This window comes from Pseudophryne corroboree, chromosome 1 (assembly GCF_028390025.1).
Source record: "Pseudophryne corroboree isolate aPseCor3 chromosome 1, aPseCor3.hap2, whole genome shotgun sequence".
Lineage (NCBI taxonomy): Eukaryota > Metazoa > Chordata > Amphibia > Anura > Myobatrachidae > Pseudophryne > Pseudophryne corroboree.
The window spans coordinates 630,461,708-630,481,263 of NC_086444.1; the positions used below are offsets into that span (position 1 = coordinate 630,461,708).

General features: G+C 46.0%; 1 protein-coding gene and 2 pseudogenes across 1 annotated transcript in view; 2 read left to right on the forward strand and 1 right to left on the reverse strand.

Annotated features, from left to right (window-relative positions):
- HOMER3 (homer scaffold protein 3) overlaps positions 1-4,850 on the reverse strand; it is a 260,671-nt gene extending 255,821 nt beyond the window's left edge. Inside the window, exon 1 of the mRNA XM_063914539.1 lies at positions 4,348-4,850. Coding sequence (XP_063770609.1) covers positions 4,348-4,379 — 32 coding nt within the window. The 5' untranslated portion in view covers positions 4,380-4,850. The remainder of the gene's footprint in view (positions 1-4,347) is intronic.
- LOC134939668 (5S ribosomal RNA) lies at positions 1,764-1,883 on the forward strand (annotated as a pseudogene).
- On the forward strand, positions 2,112-2,231 carry LOC134937595 (5S ribosomal RNA; annotated as a pseudogene).
- Positions 4,851-19,556: the final 14,706 nt, after the last annotated feature.

The window sequence follows — 19,556 nt, forward strand, 5'->3', positions numbered from 1 at the left end:
GTCCTGTGATCAAGCATTCTATGCGAAACGTACGTCAGGAGGAAGTACTGCGATCACGTGATGCGCACACGTGACCGCACTAGCCGGAATCCCGAGGACGGTCACCAGGCAACGGCCGCAAGCTCCGTTATCTGAACGGGGAGACCTTGACCACACGCCGCAGCAGCCCCTGAATTCTCTGGAGCACGGGCACGGCAGCGGGCGGGTCTCATAACAATCGGAGATGGTATCGTATACCCTGCACTCCCTTCATTGCGAACTGCACATACTAATAATCAGCTTGTCAGCATAAAAGTTTTTTCCTTCTTTATTCTTCTCTTCTCTTTCTTCCTTCCTGTCTTTGAGCCATAGTAGCCATACAAGTGACATTATACTTTCCAGCCGTATTGCCACATTTATACCATGGTAAAGAGCAATACAGGATAAACTGTCCATATTAATAATACCACAAGGATTTTTTCCTCAGCATCAAGGTATACAATTGGGACTAATCCACATTGGTTATAAACACTATTTGCAAGCTGATATCATTTCTATAGGTATCACTGACTGTTTTTTCTTTGGAAATTCAATAATGGCTAATCTCAGCAAATGCTCTGAAGTTTGAACTTATTAGGCTCAAGCAATACCCACATGGCTACAAACATTAATAGCAAGCTGATATCAATTTTATAGGAAGCACTGAATGTGTTTTTTCTGTTGAAATTCAACAATGGCAAATTTCAGCAAATGCTCTTAATTTTGAATTTAATAGGCTCAAGCAAATCAACATATGTGCAAATCATCTACAAGCACCTTTTTCTAGCCTGCTTTCTCACAATATATGCAGGTATTTATTAGAGGTTACAAGCATCAGGCACCTCTAATCTATTGTCTGGTTTAGTGCTTAAGGGTGTACTATAAATTGACTATTTAGAAAATGTATTTCTGTGCAGCATAATTCTATCCTGCACTTATATGGTTACTAATCTTTGTCCGGCCGTTCTGGTGCTCTTTGGGTATATTCAGGAGTGATAGGCAAGTCCTAATTGTGGACATTGGCCCTCATTCCGAGTTGTTCGCTCGGTAAAAATCTTCGCATCGCAGCGATTTTCCGCTTAATGCGCATGCGCAATGTCCGCACTGCGACTGCGCCAAGTAAATTTGCTATGCACTTAGTAATTTTACTCACGGCTTTTTCATCGGTCTGGCGATCGTAATGTGATTGACAGGAAATGGGTGATACTGGGCGGAAACAGGCCGTTTTATGGGCGTGTGGGAAAAAACGCTACCGTTTCCGGAAAAAACGCAGGAGTGGCCGGAGAAACGGAGGAGTGTCTGGGCGAACGCTGGGTGTGTTTGTGACGTCAAACCAGGAACGACAAGCACTGAACTGATCGCAGATGCCGAGTAAGTCTGAAGCTACTCAGAAACTGCTACGAGGTGTGTAATCGCAATATTGCGATTACTTCGTTCGCAATTTTAAGATGCTAAGATTCACTCCCAGTAGGCGGCGGCTTAGCGTGAGCAACTCTGCTAAAATCGCCTTGCGAGCGAACAACTCGGAATGACCTCCATTGTGTGGTGTTCAGGAATTTTACCCACATAACAGGCCCTCACTCATGAGTATATTGTTTTTCGTGGTTGATATGTTACAAGGTGATTAAGCCAGGTGGCTACATATTATCTTACTTAATCCTTTATTGTACCACATGTATATATAATTTGCTACCCTTGGCAATCACTACTTGTAAATTTGGATGATTCAGGAGGGTGAGTACAATATTTGCGGTCATACCTCACTGGAAATGCCCAATCTCTTCTGACCTTGGAAGCTAAGCAGTGAAAGGCCGGGTTAGTAAAAGGATGGGTGACCACTTTTGAACACCCAGGTACTGCAACAAATTGACTCCCCTATAGTGTCATCCACACCCAAAATATTGGGCATTTGAATCTTAAAAAATCGGTTAACATCAGTGAAAAGGCAAGCCTAAATTGTGGATACTTGGTAACTTTTCCGTTACAAAATAGGCTGTCAAATATGTCTATATCATAATTGTGACTGCCTAGCTAGAGGGTAATCCAACCAAGTGGCTGCACGCATTTTGGTGATCCTAAAGGGAGAGTACAATATTTGCGGTCATACATCACTGGAGATGCCCAATCTCTTCTGACCTTGGAAGCTAAGCAGTGAAAGGCCGGGTTAGTACTAGGATGGGAGACCACCTCTGAACACCCTGGTACTGCAAGAAATTGACTCCCCTATACAGTGTCACCCATCTATACATATATACTATTGGGTAGCTGACTTTCATATGACCTATGATTTAATTCTCAGCATTTATTGTAATCCATGATGGATACTTGCTGAACAAATGATGGTCATATATCACATGAGTTCGAATGTGTAATGATTAATGAACTTTGTAACCACAGCCATTAATTTCCGGCAATTGATACATTGTGATATGGATATCACGTACCATGTGTAATGTGTTCTATATTTTCGCTAAGCTTATAATTTTTCACGCAGATACTCCAAAAAATTTTTTTAATGAATAACCTAATAAAAATGATTTTACCAGTATTGATAAATCATATTTCCACCCTCTGAATTAGAGTGCTCCCAAAAAAGAGTCTACTTTCCAACAATTATTGCACTTTACAAGCCCTGGAGTGACGCCTTTCTTTGTCTGCTGCTATTATATTTCTTCGGAGGGCACCAAGGCTAATGAGCTTTAAGGACCAGGAGTGCCGGGCACCACACCAGGATATATATATATATATATATATATATAAAACCATCAGATGACTTCTTTGAAAGCATGGGTCTATCTTTTAGCAAGTCACTCCCCAGGCAATGAATGAAACTTCTTTCAGCTTTTTAATCCTACAAGTGAGAACTGTGATGAGGAAATCATTACTTGGGAACTTGCAGGGCTCCCATGTGTTTTCCAGACACAGTTCCATTATTCCACCCAAACTATTTAACTCTCAATACTTTTGTTTCACATAATTCAGAATCTAAATGCATCCAAAGTAATAGGATATGTAGTAATTGGTTCTTATAACTGTTTTGTCTTATTTGTGATAAGTAAGAGGTTAATGTTATGTCCTAAAAAAACTTCAGGTCACATGAGTGTCCCGGATTTTCATTTCAAATTTCTGGGAGCCCTATCCACTTTATATAATTAGAATCCACACTACTTAAAATCGCACCATATGCCAGTGATCCTGGGGAATCTCTATAGAGTTTTACACATTGAATTGTCAACTGATTCTAGCCTCAGTGACATTAGTGTGCTGACATAAAAGCCATATGTAGAATCCTAAGAAATGAGCTATCTAAAGAATATAGCAGTCTAGCACATTTCTATTGATCCCATCAATACAGTACACATTTTCTAACATCAGGAACCCTGCTAGTTTCTACCGCATCACTAATGTGGAACCTATATACAAATATTTTGTAATGATACTGTTTACACAGCATCTCATCAGAAAGCTTACAGAGAATCATTCTATGACTAAGGAAATTAAAGTATAATAAACCTATGTTGATGTGATGAGAAAAGACTCTGTGCTCCAAATTATATGTTCTGCATACTGCTGGAGCATAAATTATACCCCCAAAAGAAAGAAATCTTAGTCTGCCTGTGCTCAACTGCATGGAAACAGAGTCTAGTGGCAAAGACAAGTGAGCATGCATAGATTTACAGCAATTCAAGTATGTACACACATATGATAGAACAGCAGTTTATAGTGTGTGCAATATAGAGACAGACAGGAGAGACCATGGACACACTAAATATTATTGAATATTTAATGCATTAAAAAAATAAATATATATATATATATATATATATACATACATACAAAGTGTTTGTGTGTATGTTTAAAAGTGCATGTATATCTGTGTAATAGGAAGCATATGTTTTGTAGTGTCTCAACTGAACTGCAGGATGGGTGGACCATGAGTCAGATTTTTCCAACTTTCTACCTGTTAGCTGTTCCCTCTTCCTTAAACAGACACAATATGAAATACATGTATTTCAGAGCACAGATATAGGTAGCAAAAATAGATCAGATGGGTCAGTATTTCTATACAGCCTGCTAACATCCATTTATTGCCTGTACTTGCTGTATAATTATGCAATCCACATCTCAAGCTATTTGCTGTCACACTCATAATGACATGTCAATATACTGCTCATAATTATCATGCTACATGTTATATTGCCTTTCCACGTGTCATATCACGATGTAGAGTGCAATGTGATCCAATGAAACGGATATACATTCTGTTATCAACGCGCCGGTTACATATCTGATCTGTCTATAGAGTAAAGCATACATGCAGTCACTTACGAACAATCCTTTTCCATGTCTGTTCCTTTCATTCTTTCCTGTTACTTTATCCTCTTCTTCCTTTACTTTCTATCTGTTTCTCCCTGTCCCTCTGTAGCCGGATGCTCTCCAAATTTCCTGTAAATCTCCTACTTCCCAGAGAGACCCGTTAGATCCTGCAGCCACCCCCTTCTGCCCTTTCTCTATCCAGACACAAAAGACTGGGCAAGCAGTAGGACGGAACAGACAGCTGCTCCAGCAGTGGCTGCTGCCCTTCTCTGCTCTCCTCCTCTTACAGGGTAATAACTTTCTCTCACTTTCCTCCAAAATCCATCAGATCGAGACATTTAATAAATATGATTAATAAGCAATATATATATTATTAAGGTACTGATATCTCCCTCCTGCAGTTACAACTGACAGAGCGCCGTGCTGCAGACTCCTGGCATCCCTGGGAAGGGGTCCTGATAGTCCTACTATGCCCCCTTATCTGACTCAGGTCCCGGCTCCCTTTGTTCTGGCTGATCTGCTTTCCTTCCTTCCTCTTACAGCTGCCCCATCCCATTGCATTTTCTCCCTATTTTTTTCCGTTCCTCACTTTATTTCCCATCATTTTGGAGGCTCAATGTCTCCCTCTGGTGATGACTGAAATGTTACTTTTCATTTAAACTGATTTTTTTCTTTTTTTGCCTTTTGTCTTCAAAAAGAAAAGTACTGTAACTCATTTCCAGGACCAGTCCCATATTTCCACCAATTGTTCCTGGTTTTTATTATTGGACAACCATTTAATAAACTAAAAAAAGAAATATTTAAGGATTATGTGACATGGTTATGTATATCCTATGTATACATTAATGGGCTGAAGCTAGGGCTGAATTAAGCCTTCGGGGGGGAAGGGGGATAGGGTGTATATTAGATTGTGCATATCTCCCAACATGACCCATTCCAGGAGGAGGGAAATGCTAACTACCTGGACACTGCTCTTAATATATGATTGGTGCCTCCTTTGTTGAACTATTTAATTAATAAGAAAGGTGTTTCATCACAGATGGCAGGAATCATAAAGTAAGAGAAAAGTCCAGGTAGAGAGCATTTCTCATACGTCCTAGAGGATGCTGGGGACTTTGTAAGGACCATGGGGTATAGACGGGATCCGCAGGAGACATGGGCACACTATAAGACTTTGAATGGGTGTGAACTGGCTCCTCCCTCTATGCCCCTCCTCCAGACCTCAGTTAGACTCTGTGCCCAGGAGTGACTGGACACACACTAGGGGAGCTCTACTGAGTTTCTCTGGAAAGACTTTTGTTAGGTTTTTTATTTTCAGGGAGACCTGCTGGCTACAGGCTCTCTGCTTCGTGGGACTGAGGGGAGAGAAGTCAGACCTACTTCTTCTTAGTTCAAGGGCTCTGCTTCTTAGGCTACTGGTCACCATTAGCTCCAGAGGGTTCAATCACTTGGTGCGCCTAGCTGCTTGTTCCCGGAGCAGCGCCGTCACCCCCCTCACAGAAACCAGAAGAAAGAAGCCGGGTGAGTATTAGACGAACAGAAGATTTCAGTGACGGCAGAAGACTTCAGTAACGGAGGTACAGCGCAGCGGTCGCGCTGCGCTTCCATGCTCCCACATACCAACGGCACTCACAGGGTGCAGGGCGCTGGGGGGAGCGCCCTGGGCAGCAAGTTACTGAGGGTCTAGAAGATACCGCTGGCATGAGATGCAGATTCGATGCCCCCGCCAGTGTAACGCATCGGTCACGCTGCGCGCCATTGCTCCCACACGCCAACGGCTTTACAAGGGTGCAGGGCGCAGGGGGGGGGGGGGGCGCCCTGGGCAGCAATATATATACTCATTGAGTGTGGCAAGACAGGTATACAGTGTGTAGACACTGTATACGGACCCCCGCCAGCATTAGAAGATATATTAATAGTGGGGCTGCAGCGCGCCGAGAAGGGGCGGAGCTTAGCCCTCACAACAGGACTCAGCGCCATTTTCTCCATGTCCCTGCCAAAAGCAATATACAGTGCAAACGAGGGGGGGCATAGTGTTTGTAGTGCTATATAGAGAAAGATATAGCACTATTTTTAGAAAATGGGCATGTAATCATTGTTGTGCATATATCTCTGTGTGTTCCCTGCCAGATATACCCACTATAGCTTTTTTAGTTCACATATGTCGACATGCATGAGTGCTCTGTCACAAACACCTGTGGGGTTCACTGTCGGCATCGCCGACGCCTGTTGGTACTTCATTCAGTAGATGCAGTGTCAGCAGGTCGGTGGTAGTATGCTTGAAAAAGTAAACACTGTATAGGAAACACAGTAGGGTGTGTGTGACCCTGTCGGCACCAACTGTTATTACTGGGTGTAAATTAACATGCTTAACTGCCTTATACCTGTATATATATTTATATGTATATGTATGCTACGGTTCCTGGGCCTGTAGCTCGAACACAGACATGGTAGTATACGTGGGGTAGTGTTATTAAAATTATATATGTATACTTCCCGTGGACCCCTCGGAGTTGCTAGAATGTTATTTTGCCTGGTTATTACTCCCTCCTGTCAACGAATACAGGGTTTTTCTGTCGACCATAACGTTTCCTGGTAGATCCACAAACTGGGGCATTCAGTACATGGTCATACACATTCAAAACACATTATTGTCACTAGGGACCCGACGGTTCCGGACAGTCCGCTTATATGTATGATATATATATATATACAGTGGGGATTGAAAGTTTGGGCACCCCAGGCAAAAATTCATTTTAATGTGCAAAAAGAAGCCAAGGAAAGATGGAAATATCTCCAAAAGGCATCAAATTACAGATTAGACATTCTTATAACATGTCAAAAAAAGTTTGATTTTATTTCCATCATATACACTTTCAAAAGAACAGAAAACAAAAAATGGTGTCTGCAAAAGTTTGGGCACCCTGCAGAGTTAATACCTTGTACTGCCCCCTTTGGACAGCTGAGACCTGGCAGTGTCATGGATTCCTGGCTGGAGTCCACTCCGGTGGGAACTCGTCTACTACTTCTCAGTCGATCCGGGAATGGACTTGGACCTGTGAGTAAATTATAGAATCCAAAGGGGGACATTCTGGCATTTACAGATGTCTCCCCTCACTGTTTTTGTTTTTAATAATAGATCTTGCCATTAGAGATGAGCGGGTTCGGTTTCTTTGAATCCGAACCCGCACGAACTTCACTTTTTTTTTCACGGGTCCGAGCGACTCGGATCTTCCCGCCTTGCTCGGTTAACCCGAGCGCGCCCGAACGTCATCATGACGCTGTCGGATTCTCGCGAGACTCGGATTCTATATAAGGAGCCGCGCGTCGCCGCCATTTTCACACGTGCATTGAGATTGATAGGGAGAGGACGTGGCTGGCGTCCTCTCCATTTAGATTAGATTTAGAAGAGAGAGAGAGAGAGAGATTGCTGTGATACTGTAGATTAGAAGAGAGTGCAGACAGAGTTTAGTGACTGACGACCACAGTGACCAGTGACCACCAGAGACAGTGCAGTTGTTTGTTTTATTTAATATATCCGTTCTCTGCCTGAAAAAAACGATACACAGTCACACAGTGACTCAGTCTGTGTGCACTGCTCAGCCCAGTGTGCTGCACATCAATGTATTGTATATAAAGCTTATAATTGTGGGGGAGACTGGGGAGCACTGCAGGTTGTTATAGCAGGAGCCAGGAGTACATGATAAATAATATTATATTAAAATTAAACAGTGCACACTTTTGCTGCAGGAGTGCCACTGCCAGTGTGACTAGTGGTGACCAGTGCCTGACCACCAGTATATTAGTAGTATTGTATACTATCTCTTTATCAACCAGTCTATATTAGCAGCAGACACAGTACAGTGCGGTAGTTCACGGCTGTGGCTACCTCTGTGTCGGCACTCGGCAGGCAGTCCGTCCATCCATAATTGTATTATAATATATACCACCTAACCGTGGTTTTTTTTTCATTCTTTATACCGTCGTCATACTAGTTGTTACGAGTATACTACTATCTCTTTATCAACCAGTGTACAGTGCGGTAGTTCACGGCTGTGGCTACCTCTGTGTCGGCACTCGGCAGGCAGTCCGTCCAACCATAATTGTATTATATACCACCTAACCGTGGTTTTTTTTTCATTCTTTATACCGTCGTCATACTAGTTGTTACGAGTATACTACTATCTCTTTATCAACCAGTGTACAGTGCGGTAGTTCACGGCTGTGGCTACCTCTGTGTCGGCACTCGGCAGGCAGTCCGTCCATCCATAATTGTATTATAATATATACCACCTAACCGTGGTTTTTTTTTCATTCTTTATACCGTCGTTATACTAGTTGTTACGAGTATACTACTATCTCTTTATCAACCAGTGTACAGTGCGGTAGTTCACGGCTGTGGCTACCTCTGTGTCGGCACTCGGCAGGCAGTCCGTCCAACCATAATTGTATTATAATATATACCACCTAACCGTGGTTTTTTTTTCATTCTTTATACCGTCGTCATACTAGTTGTTACGAGTATACTACTATCTCTTTATCAACCAGTGTACAGTGCGGTAGTTCACGGCTGTGGCTACCTCTGTGTCGGCACTCGGCAGGCAGTCCGTCCAACCATAATTGTATTATATACCACCTAACCGTGGTTTTTTTTTCATTCTTTATACCGTCGTCATACTAGTTGTTACGAGTATACTACTATCTCTTTATCAACCAGTGTACAGTGCGGTAGTTCACGGCTGTGGCTACCTCTGTGTCGGCACTCGGCAGGCAGTCCGTCCAACCATAATTGTATTATAATATATACCACCTAACCGTGGTTTTTTTTTCATTCTTTATACCGTCGTCATACTAGTTGTTACGAGTATACTACTATCTCTTTATCAACCAGTGTACAGTGCGGTAGTTCACGGCTGTGGCTACCTCTGTGTCGGCACTCGGCAGGCAGTCCGTCCATCCATAATTGTATTATATACCACCTAACCGTGGTTTTTTTATACCACCTAACCGTGGCAGTCCGTCCATAATTGTATACTAGTATCCAATCCATCCATCTCCATTGTTTACCTGAGGTGCCTTTTAGTTCTGCCTATAAAATATGGAGAACAAAAAAGTTGAGGTTCCAAAATTAGGGAAAGATCAAGATCCACTTCCACCTCGTGCTGAAGCTGCTGCCACTAGTCATGGCCGAGACGATGAAATGCCAGCAACGTCGTCTGCCAAGGCCGATGCCCAATGTCATAGTACAGAGCATGTCAAATCCAAAACACCAAATATCAGAAAAAAAAGGACTCCAAAACCTAAAATAAAATTGTCGGAGGAGAAGCGTAAACTTGCCAATATGCCATTTACCACACGGAGTGGCAAGGAACGGCTGAGGCCCTGGCCTATGTTCATGGCTAGTGGTTCAGCTTCACATGAGGATGGAAGCACTCAGCCTCTCGCTAGAAAACTGAAAAGACTCAAGCTGGCAAAAGCACCGCAAAGAACTGTGCGTTCTTTGAAATCCCAATTCACAAGGAGAGTCCAATTGTGTCGGTTGCGATGCCTGACCTTCCCAACACTGGACGTGAAGAGCATGCGCCTTCCACCATTTGCACGCCCCCTGCAAGTGCTGGAAGGAGCACCCGCAGTCCAGTTCCTGATAGTCAGATTGAAGATGTCAGTGTTGAAGTACACCAGGATGAGGAGGATATGGGTGTTGCTGGCGCTGGGGAGGAAATTGACCAGGAGGATTCTGATGGTGAGGTGGTTTGTTTAAGTCAGGCACCCGGGGAGACACCTGTTGTCCGTGGGAGGAATATGGCCGTTGACATGCCAGGTGAAAATACCAAAAAAATCAGCTCTTCGGTGTGGAGGTATTTCACCAGAAATGCGGACAACAGGTGTCAAGCCGTGTGTTCCCTTTGTCAAGCTGTAATAAGTAGGGGTAAGGACGTTAACCACCTCGGAACATCCTCCCTTATACGTCACCTGCAGCGCATTCATAATAAGTCAGTGACAAGTTCAAAAACTTTGGGTGACAGCGGAAGCAGTCCACTGACCAGTAAATCCCTTCCTCTTGTAACCAAGCTCACGCAAACCACCCCACCAACTCCCTCAGTGTCAATTTCCTCCTTCCCCAGGAATGCCAATAGTCCTGCAGGCCATGTCACTGGCAAGTCTGACAAGTCCTCTCCTGCCTGGGATTCCTCCGATGCATCCTTGCGTGTAACGCCTACTGCTGCTGGCGCTGCTGTTGTTGCCGCTGGGAGTCGATGGTCATCCCAGAGGGGAAGTCGTAAGCCCACTTGTACTACTTCCAGTAAGCAATTGACTGTTCAACAGTCCTTTGCGAGGAAGATGAAATATCACAGCAGTCATCCTACTGCAAAGCGGATAACTGAGGCCTTGGCATCCTGGGTGGTGAGAAACGTGGTTCCGGTATCCATCATTACTGCAGAGCCAACTAGAGACTTGTTGGAGGTACTGTGTCCCCGGTACCAAATACCATCTAGGTTCCATTTCTCTAGGCAGGCGATACCGAAAATGTACACAGACCTCAGAAAAAGAGTCACCAGTGTCCTAAAAAATGCAGCTGTACCCAATGTCCACTTAACCACGGACATGTGGACAAGTGGAGCAGGGCAGGGTCAGGACTATATGACTGTGACAGCCCACTGGGTAGATGTATGGACTCCCGCCGCAAGAACAGCAGCGGCGGCACCAGTAGTAGCATCTCGCAAACGCCAACTCTTTCCTAGGCAGGCTACGCTTTGTATCACCGCTTTCCAGAATACGCACACAGCTGAAAACCTCTTACGGCAACTGAGGAAGATCATCGCGGAATGGCTTACCCCAATTGGACTCTCCTGTGGATTTGTGGCATCGGACAACGCCAGCAATATTGTGTGTGCATTAAATCTGGGCCAATTCCAGCACGTCCCATGTTTTGCACATACCTTGAATTTGGTGGTGCAGAATTTTTAAAAAAACGACAGGGGCGTGCAAGAGATGCTGTCGGTGGCCAGAAGAATTGCGGGACACTTTCGGCGTACAGGCACCACGTACAGAAAACTGGAGCACCACCAAAAACTACTGAACCTGCCCTGCCATCATCTGAAGCAAGAAGTGGTAACGAGGTGGAATTCAACCCTCTATATGCTTCAGAGGTTGGAGGAGCAGCAAAAGGCCATTCAAGCCTATACAATTGAGCACGATATAGTAGGTGGAATGCACCTGTCTCAAGTGCAGTGGAGAATGATTTCAACGTTGTGCAAGGTTCTGATGCCCTTTGAACTTGCCACACGTGAAGTCAGTTCAGACACTGCCAGCCTGAGTCAGGTCATTCCCCTCATCAGGCTTTTGCAGAAGAAGCTGGAGGCATTGAAGGAGGAGCTAACACGGAGCGATTCCGCTAGGCATGTGGGACTTGTGGATGCAGCCCTTAATTCGTTTAACAAGGATTCACGGGTGGTCAATCTGTTGAAATCAGAGCACTACATTTTGGCCACCGTGCTCGATCCTAGATTTAAAGCCTACCTTGGATCTCTCTTTCCGGCAGACACAGGTCTGCTGGGGTTGAAAGACCTGCTGGTGACAAAATTGTCAAGTCAAGCGGAACGCGACCTGTCAACATCTCCTCCTTCACATTCTCCCGCAACTGGGGGTGCGAGGAAAAGGCTCAGAATTCCGAGCCCACCCGCTGGCGGTGATGCAGGGCAGTCTGGAGCGACTGCTGATGCTGACATCTGGTCCGGACTGAAGGACCTGACAACGATTACGGACATGTCGTCTACTGTCACTGCATATGATTCTCTCAACATTGATAGAATGGTGGAGGATTATATGAGTGACCGCATCCAAGTAGGCACGTCACACAGTCCGTACTTATACTGGCAGGAAAAAGAGGCAATTTGGAGGCCCTTGCACAAACTGGCTTTATTCTACCTAAGTTGCCCTCCCACAAGTGTGTACTCCGAAAGAGTGTTTAGTGCCGCCGCTCACCTTGTCAGCAATCGGCGTACGAGGTTACATCCAGAAAATGTGGAGAAGATGATGTTCATTAAAATGAATTATAATCAATTCCTCCGCGGAGACATTGACCAGCAGCAATTGCCTCCACAAAGTACACAGGGAGCTGAGATGGTGGATTCCAGTGGGGACGAATTGATAATCTGTGAGGAGGGGGATGTACACGGTGATATATCGGAGGGTGAAGATGAGGTGGACATCTTGCCTCTGTAGAGCCAGTTTGTGCAAGGAGAGATTAATTGCTTCTTTTTTGGGGGGGGGTCCAAACCAACCCGTCATATCAGTCACAGTCGTGTGGCAGACCCTGTCACTGAAATGATGGGTTGGTTAAAGTGTGCATGTCCTGTTTTGTTTATACAACATAAGGGTGGGTGGGAGGGCCCAAGGATAATTCCATCTTGCACCTCTTTTTTCTTTTCTTTTTCTTTGCATCATGTGCTGATTGGGGAGGGTTTTTTGGAAGGGACATCCTGCGTGACACTGCAGTGCCACTCCTAGATGGGCCCGGTGTTTGTGTCGGCCACTAGGGTCGCTAATCTTACTCACACAGCTACCTCATTGCGCCTCTTTTTTTCTTTGCGTCATGTGCTGTTTGGGGAGGGTTTTTTGGAAGGGACATCCTGCGTGACACTGCAGTGCCACTCCTAGATGTGCCCGGTGTTTGTGTCGGCCACTAGGGTCGCTAATCTTACTCACACAGCTACCTCATTGCGCCTCTTTTTTTCTTTGCGTCATGTGCTGTTTGGGGAGGGTTTTTTGGAAGGGACATCCTGCGTGACACTGCAGTGCCACTCCTAGATGTGCCCGGTGTTTGTGTCGGCCACTAGGGTCGCTAATCTTACTCACACAGTCAGCTACCTCATTGCGCCTCTTTTTTTCTTTGCGTCATGTGCTGTTTGGGGAGGGTTTTTTGGAAGGGCCATCCTGCGTGACACTGCAGTGCCACTCCTAGATGGGCCCGGTGTTTGTGTCGGCCACTAGGGTCGCTAATCTTACTCACACAGCTACCTCATTGCGCCTCTTTTTTTCTTTGCGTCATGTGCTGTTTGGGAAGGGTTTTTTGGAAGGGACATCCTGCGTGACACTGCAGTGCCACTCCTAGATGGGCCCGGTGTTTGTGTCGGCCACTAGGGTCGCTTATCTTACTCACACAGCGACCTCGGTGCAAATTTTAGGACTAAAAATAATATTGTGAGGTGTGAGGTATTCAGAATAGACTGAAAATGAGTGTAAATTATGGTTTTTGAGGTTAATAATACTTTGGGATCAAAATGACCCCCAAATTCTATGATTTAAGCTGTTTTTTAGTGTTTTTTGAAAAAAACACCAGAATCCAAAACACACCCGAATCCGACAAAAAAAATTCGGTGAGGTTTTGCCAAAACGCGTTCGAACCCAAAACACGGCCGCGGAACCGAACCCAAAACCAAAACACAAAACCCGAAAAATTTCAGGCGCTCATCTCTACTTGCCATTACCCTCGGGAAGGGGAGGTAGTTCACGATGCCATGCCAGAGTTGCGTCAGGTTCAGGGCATAGTCCTGCTGTTCCTGATTAAACCCCCCACCCCCCCCCCAAAGATTTATCCTTACGAAGTTGATACCTGGGTTGATATCAACGATTGTCTTTGCTATTTCACCGGAGTGATGACAGTAGGATGGTATTCTTTCAATAGTAAGAGCCATTGTTATTCTGTACTGGAACACTCTCGTGATTAAGGCGAAGTCAAGACACAAGTGGTGCAAATCGTTTTCTATCTGACTGTTCTTCAACATAGTGGAAGGCTTTTATTCCCAACGACGCAGACGTCGGTGGTGGGTATCACAGTAGATACGGAACAGTTGAAGTTCTGTGTGTTCCTGTGGAAAGAGGTCTGAGGATCCGGAGTCGGATCAGATTTACAGTGACAATCCATCAATATGTCTGCTGATGATGAGGACCTAAGAGGCTTTTTCGGTAAACAAGTCAAATGCCAGAGTGGTTTTCACGGGGCCAGTTGGAAATGTGGTCAGGGTATCACCTGCACATGTGCTGGAATATAATCCTAATGGCCAGGATATCGCTCCTGTGGTGTCTGCTCAGTTCTCACCCCCTAGAGGGGCGAAGGTTAGGAATCCAAGATGAGATCCTGGTGTCCATGCATGCAGATCTCCGAGACTGGGGAGCAGTCCTTGCAAGGGAAGTATTTCCAGAAAAAGGTCAAGCGGGGAAGCTAGTCTGCAATAAGCTTTCTTGAATTAAGAGCTATTTTCAATGAGCATATGCTTCGTAATCTGCCCGTGTTAATTCTGTCGGACGACTTGACAGCAGTGGTATAAGTAAGCCGCTAGGGCGGAACAAGGAGCAAAGCGGCAATGGCAGAAGCCGAAAAAGTTTTCCACTGGGTGAAAAGACTGGTAAACGCTATAAAAGCAGTCTTTGTTCCGGATGTGAATGACGGAGAAATAGATTCCTCTGCAGACGCGATCTCCATCCGGGAGAAATACAGTCGTCATCGAGAAGTTTTCACTGAAGTGACAAGTCTTTGAGGAGTGCCTCAAGTGGACATATTTGCGTCTCGCCTCAACGAGAGATCTCATGGATATTGTTCCGGGTCAGGGGACTCTCAAGCTATAGCAGTGAACGTCCTCGGGACACCTTGGGTGTTTTCAGTCGGTCTATGTGTCCCCTCCGTTTTCATTCTTCGGAAGGTGATAAACGTAAGAAGAACAAAGGTTCAGGCGATCCTCATTGTTCCGGTCTAACCAAGGAGGGCTTGGTATCCAGTTCTTCAAGATTTACTCATAGAAGATCCATGGCCTCTTCCTCTACGTGAGGAACTGTTACAGCAAAATTCGGGCGTGTATGAAGACTTACCGCGGTTGTGTTGATGGCGTGGCGGTTGAACATCATATCCTAGCCAGAAAGGGTATTCCCTGTGAAGTCATTTCCACACTTCTTCAGGCTAGAAAAGAAGTAACGGCAAAGCCTTACCACCGTGTTTGGAGAAAATATGTGTCTTGGTGTGAATGCAAGTAGGCTACTACAGAAGACTTTCAGCTGGGTCGTTCTTCTCCATTCTTTGCAAGCAGGTGTGGGTGCAGGCCTAAAGTTAGGCTCCATTTAAGTGCGGTTTTGGCCTTATAAATTTTCTGTCAAGAAAGAATTGGCAACCTTTCCGGAAGTTTGGACCTTCGTGAAGGGAGTACTGCACATCCAACCTCCATTTGTGCCCCCGTTGGCACTGTGGGACCTTGACGTAGTGTTGCGTTTTCTTGTGTCACGCTGATTGGAACTTTTGTGAAAGGTTGTGTTAAAGTTTCTCTCTTGGAAAGTGGTCATGCTATTGGCTTTGGCGTCCGCAAGGCGGGTGTCGGAAGTAGCGGCTTTGTATCACAAGAGCCTGTTTGATCTTCCATGTGGATAAAGAGGAATTGAGAACTCGGATAAAAGTTCTGCCAAAAGTGGTTTCTGGGTTTTGCAGAAGTCAGCCTATTTTGATGCCGGTGGTTACTTAGGCATTAGCTGATTCAAAGTCTCTTGATGTAGTCAGGGCTTTGAATATTTAGGTCGCCAATTTGGCTCGGATTGGGGAAACAGAGGCTCTGTTTGTCCGGTACTGCGTCTATGCAGTTTGTTACACGCTGTATCTGTGATACGATTCGGCGTGCTCATCCTATGGCTGGATTGCCGTTACCGAAGTCGGTGGAGACCCATTCTACTAGGAAGATGGGCTCTTCTTGGGCGGATGCCCGAGGAGTCTCGGCGGTTCAACTTTGCCGAGCGGCTACTTGGTCGGGTTCAAACACTTTTGCTATGCTCTACAAGTTTGATATCCTGGCTGATGGGGACCTTTTGTTTGCTCAATTGGTGCCGCAGAGTCATCCGCACTCTCCCGCCCGGTCTGGAGCTTTGGTATAAACCCCATGGTCCTTACGGAGTCCCCAGCATCCTCTAGGACGTATGAGAAAAGAGGATTTTAATACCTACCGGTAAATCCTTTTCTCTTAGTCCGTAGAGGATGCGGGGCGCCCGGCCCAGTGCGTACTGTGTCTGCAGTTATGGGTTATGGTTACACTTGTGGTGTTTCTTTTCTGTCAGGCTGTTGCTGACGTTATTTCATGCCATGGCATGCGGTGTCTTATTGTTGGTTGTGTTGACGCACAGGTTGTGTTACATATTCTTTCAGCATGTGGCTGTGTATTGTTCATACCGTTGGCTGGTATTCTATTGAATGCCGCGGTCTGCGGTATGTTCATGGTGTGAGCTGGTACGACACTCCCTGGGCACAGTTTTCTAACTGAGATCTGGAGGAGGGGCATAGAGGGAGGAGCCAGTTCACACCCATTCAAAGTCTTATAGTGTGCCCATGTCTCCTGCGGATCCCGTCTATACCCCATGGTCCTTACGGAGTCCCCAGCATCCTCTACGGACTAAGAGAAAAGGATTTACTGGTAGGTATTAAAATCCTCTTTTTGTCCCTCCTGCAAGTGCTCAGGTTGGGAGGCATGGATTGTGTATATTAAATTTAATGCCTGGGGACTATTTATAGCTCCACCTAATTGAGAGGCAACTATTATATATACCCCCCCCCCCCCCCCCGGTCTTCTGGATAGGGATTATTTATTTATTTATTTGTTTATTTGTGCACGTGTTTTGCACTTTTGCACAACACTAGCACTTATTTATGTTTTGTAGTGTGTCACTGTCACGTTTTTTTTGTTTGGCGTTTAGGTGAGACCCTTATGGGCCACCCTCTCCCCTAGTTGTCGAGGCCCTCTCCTTTTGGGGAGGGCCACAGGCTGTTTTCGATCCCCAGGGGGAAGCTTTGGCCAACCTTGGGGATACACGAGGGTCCCTCTGCGCTTCGGCAAGGGGGACCCACAGTCCCTTTTTCCCCTCAGTAGGCCTTTTGGCTCTGAGGGGTAGGGGAGTAACGGGGCTCTTCTCCTTTCGGAGAGGGTCCAAGAACCTATGCCCCCAGCACGTTTGGTCACAGACACTGGGTGAAGAAGCCACGCACCTCGGACTTCAAGAAAGAAGAAGAAAAAAAAAAGTGTTCTTGTAGTGGAACAAAGACAACCTAAGCAACCTTAAAATACTCATAGAAAAATAAAATATATAATTTATCTTGTCACATACAAGAATAGCAGTAGCCTCTGCACACACACAGGGACAGAACTCAGGAGGACTTTGGGGTCTATTTACTAAGCCTTGGATGGAGAAGTCACTGGAGATAAAGTACCAGACAATCGGCTCCTATCTGTCATTTTTCAAACACAGCCTGTGGCATGACAGTAAGGAGGTGATTGGCTGGTACTTTATCTCTTGCGACTTTATCTCCATCCAAGGCTTAGTAAATAGACCCCAAAGCACTGGCGTATCTATAATGGGTGCAGTGTGTGCGGTGCACACGACCCCTGGGTCCAGAGGGGGCCCACACCGCACACACTGCAACCATTTCTTCTATACTTACCTTTCCGGCATCCATCGGCGACTGTGTCTGGGCCCCCTCCTCTTCTGTAGCTGTCACCGCCGCTGCTAGCGCACTGAGTGCTAGAGACTCTGGCACAGTGCCAGAGTCTACAGCACATGCGCAGGACTCCGGAAAAATGGCGCGGCGGCCATTTTTCTGAGTCCTGCGCATGCACTGTAGACTCTGGCACTGTGCCAGAGTCTCAGCGCTGAGAGCGCTAGCAGTGGCAGTGACAGCTACAGGAGAGGAGGGGGCCCACACATGGAGTCTGCACACAGGTCCCCTCCTCTCTAGAGACGCCGCTGCCCCAAAGTGTGTGTTTCTCTCTCTAAACCCAAATGCTATCATTAGATAACAGGTTACACAGGACTAAGACATGGAGGAGGAACAGCTGAAATCCCTGGGTCACTATGGGTACGTACACACTAAGTGTAATTGCGTACAATGCATCTGATATCGCATACGATATGGCTGATAGATACACACAATATAGCATACAATGAGTGCTAGTGTGGGTCGCCATGCATCATCCACCATTGGACCTGCATGCAGCCTTGATAGTGCGATAATGTGAGCTTTTTATTGCTCTTTCATGGTGCTGACCACCATTGTTTGTAAAATCGTTCAGTGTGTACACGCAATATTCCCATAGATTGTAAGCTTGCGAGCAGGGCCCACCTACCTCTATGACTGTTTGTTTTTACCCAGGTTTGTCATCTAATTGTGTCCATTTGTAAAGCGCAACGGAATTTGCTGCGCTATATAAGAAACTGTTAATAAATAATAAATAATTATCTGCCCGGGAGTTCAAGGAAAATAGTTTACATTGTTGAATCATACGCACATCGTTCTGGTGTGTACATAGCCTTACAGCTCTCTCCTCGTCCTCTTTCTCTTCTGGTTGGGAAGCTCCGTTGCTAGCTTATGAAACCTGATGCTCCTGTGCAGGGGAGGAAGAGAGAGAGAGAGTCAGTGTCATGGAGAGAGAAACAGCATCGGGGAGGGAGAGAGACAGTGTCAGGGAAAGAGAAATAGGGAGAGACACTGTCAGAGAGAGAGAGAGGGAGTGTCAGAGAGGGAGTGTCAGGGAGTGAGACAGTTTCAGGGAGAGAGAGAGAGTGCCAGGGTGGGAGAGAGACAGTGTCAGGGAGAGAGACAGTGTCAGAGAGAGAGAGAGAGAGAGAGAGAGACAGGGAGAGAGATAGTGTCATGAAGAAAGTAGAGATGGAGTGTGTCAGGAAGAGAGTGAGGGAGAGAGACAGTTTAATCAGGGGGAGAGAGAAACAATATCAGGGAAACTGAAAGAGAGAGAGAGAGTGTGTGTGTCAGGGAGAGAAAGAGAGACTGAGGAGGAGCGAGCACTACCTGACTCCAGCTGAGGTCCCTGATGAGGCGGGCATTTCCCGGCATTAGGCCCCACCCCTAAATAGCTGCAAACTGTGGCACTTGGAGCTCCCTCCTCGGAGGGAACGGGGGGGGGGGGGGGGGGCTATGCTATCGGCAGCCGTTCTTGGGGGGGCTACGGACCTTGGAGACATCCATCACTGGGTGCAGGGGGAGCAGCGGGCCCTCAAAGTTGCCTGGTCCTCATAGCAGCTGCACCATCTGCACCCCCCTCGGTAGTTACGCCACTGCTCCTTTGTCTCTGCCTTCACTGCATACTGTCCTGGCTGATTTGTTCTACTGTTGCACAAGAGGGAGAGCTAGTGATGTTAGTGTGCACCAGTTGTGGCACGCCCTGAGAGAGGGGGCA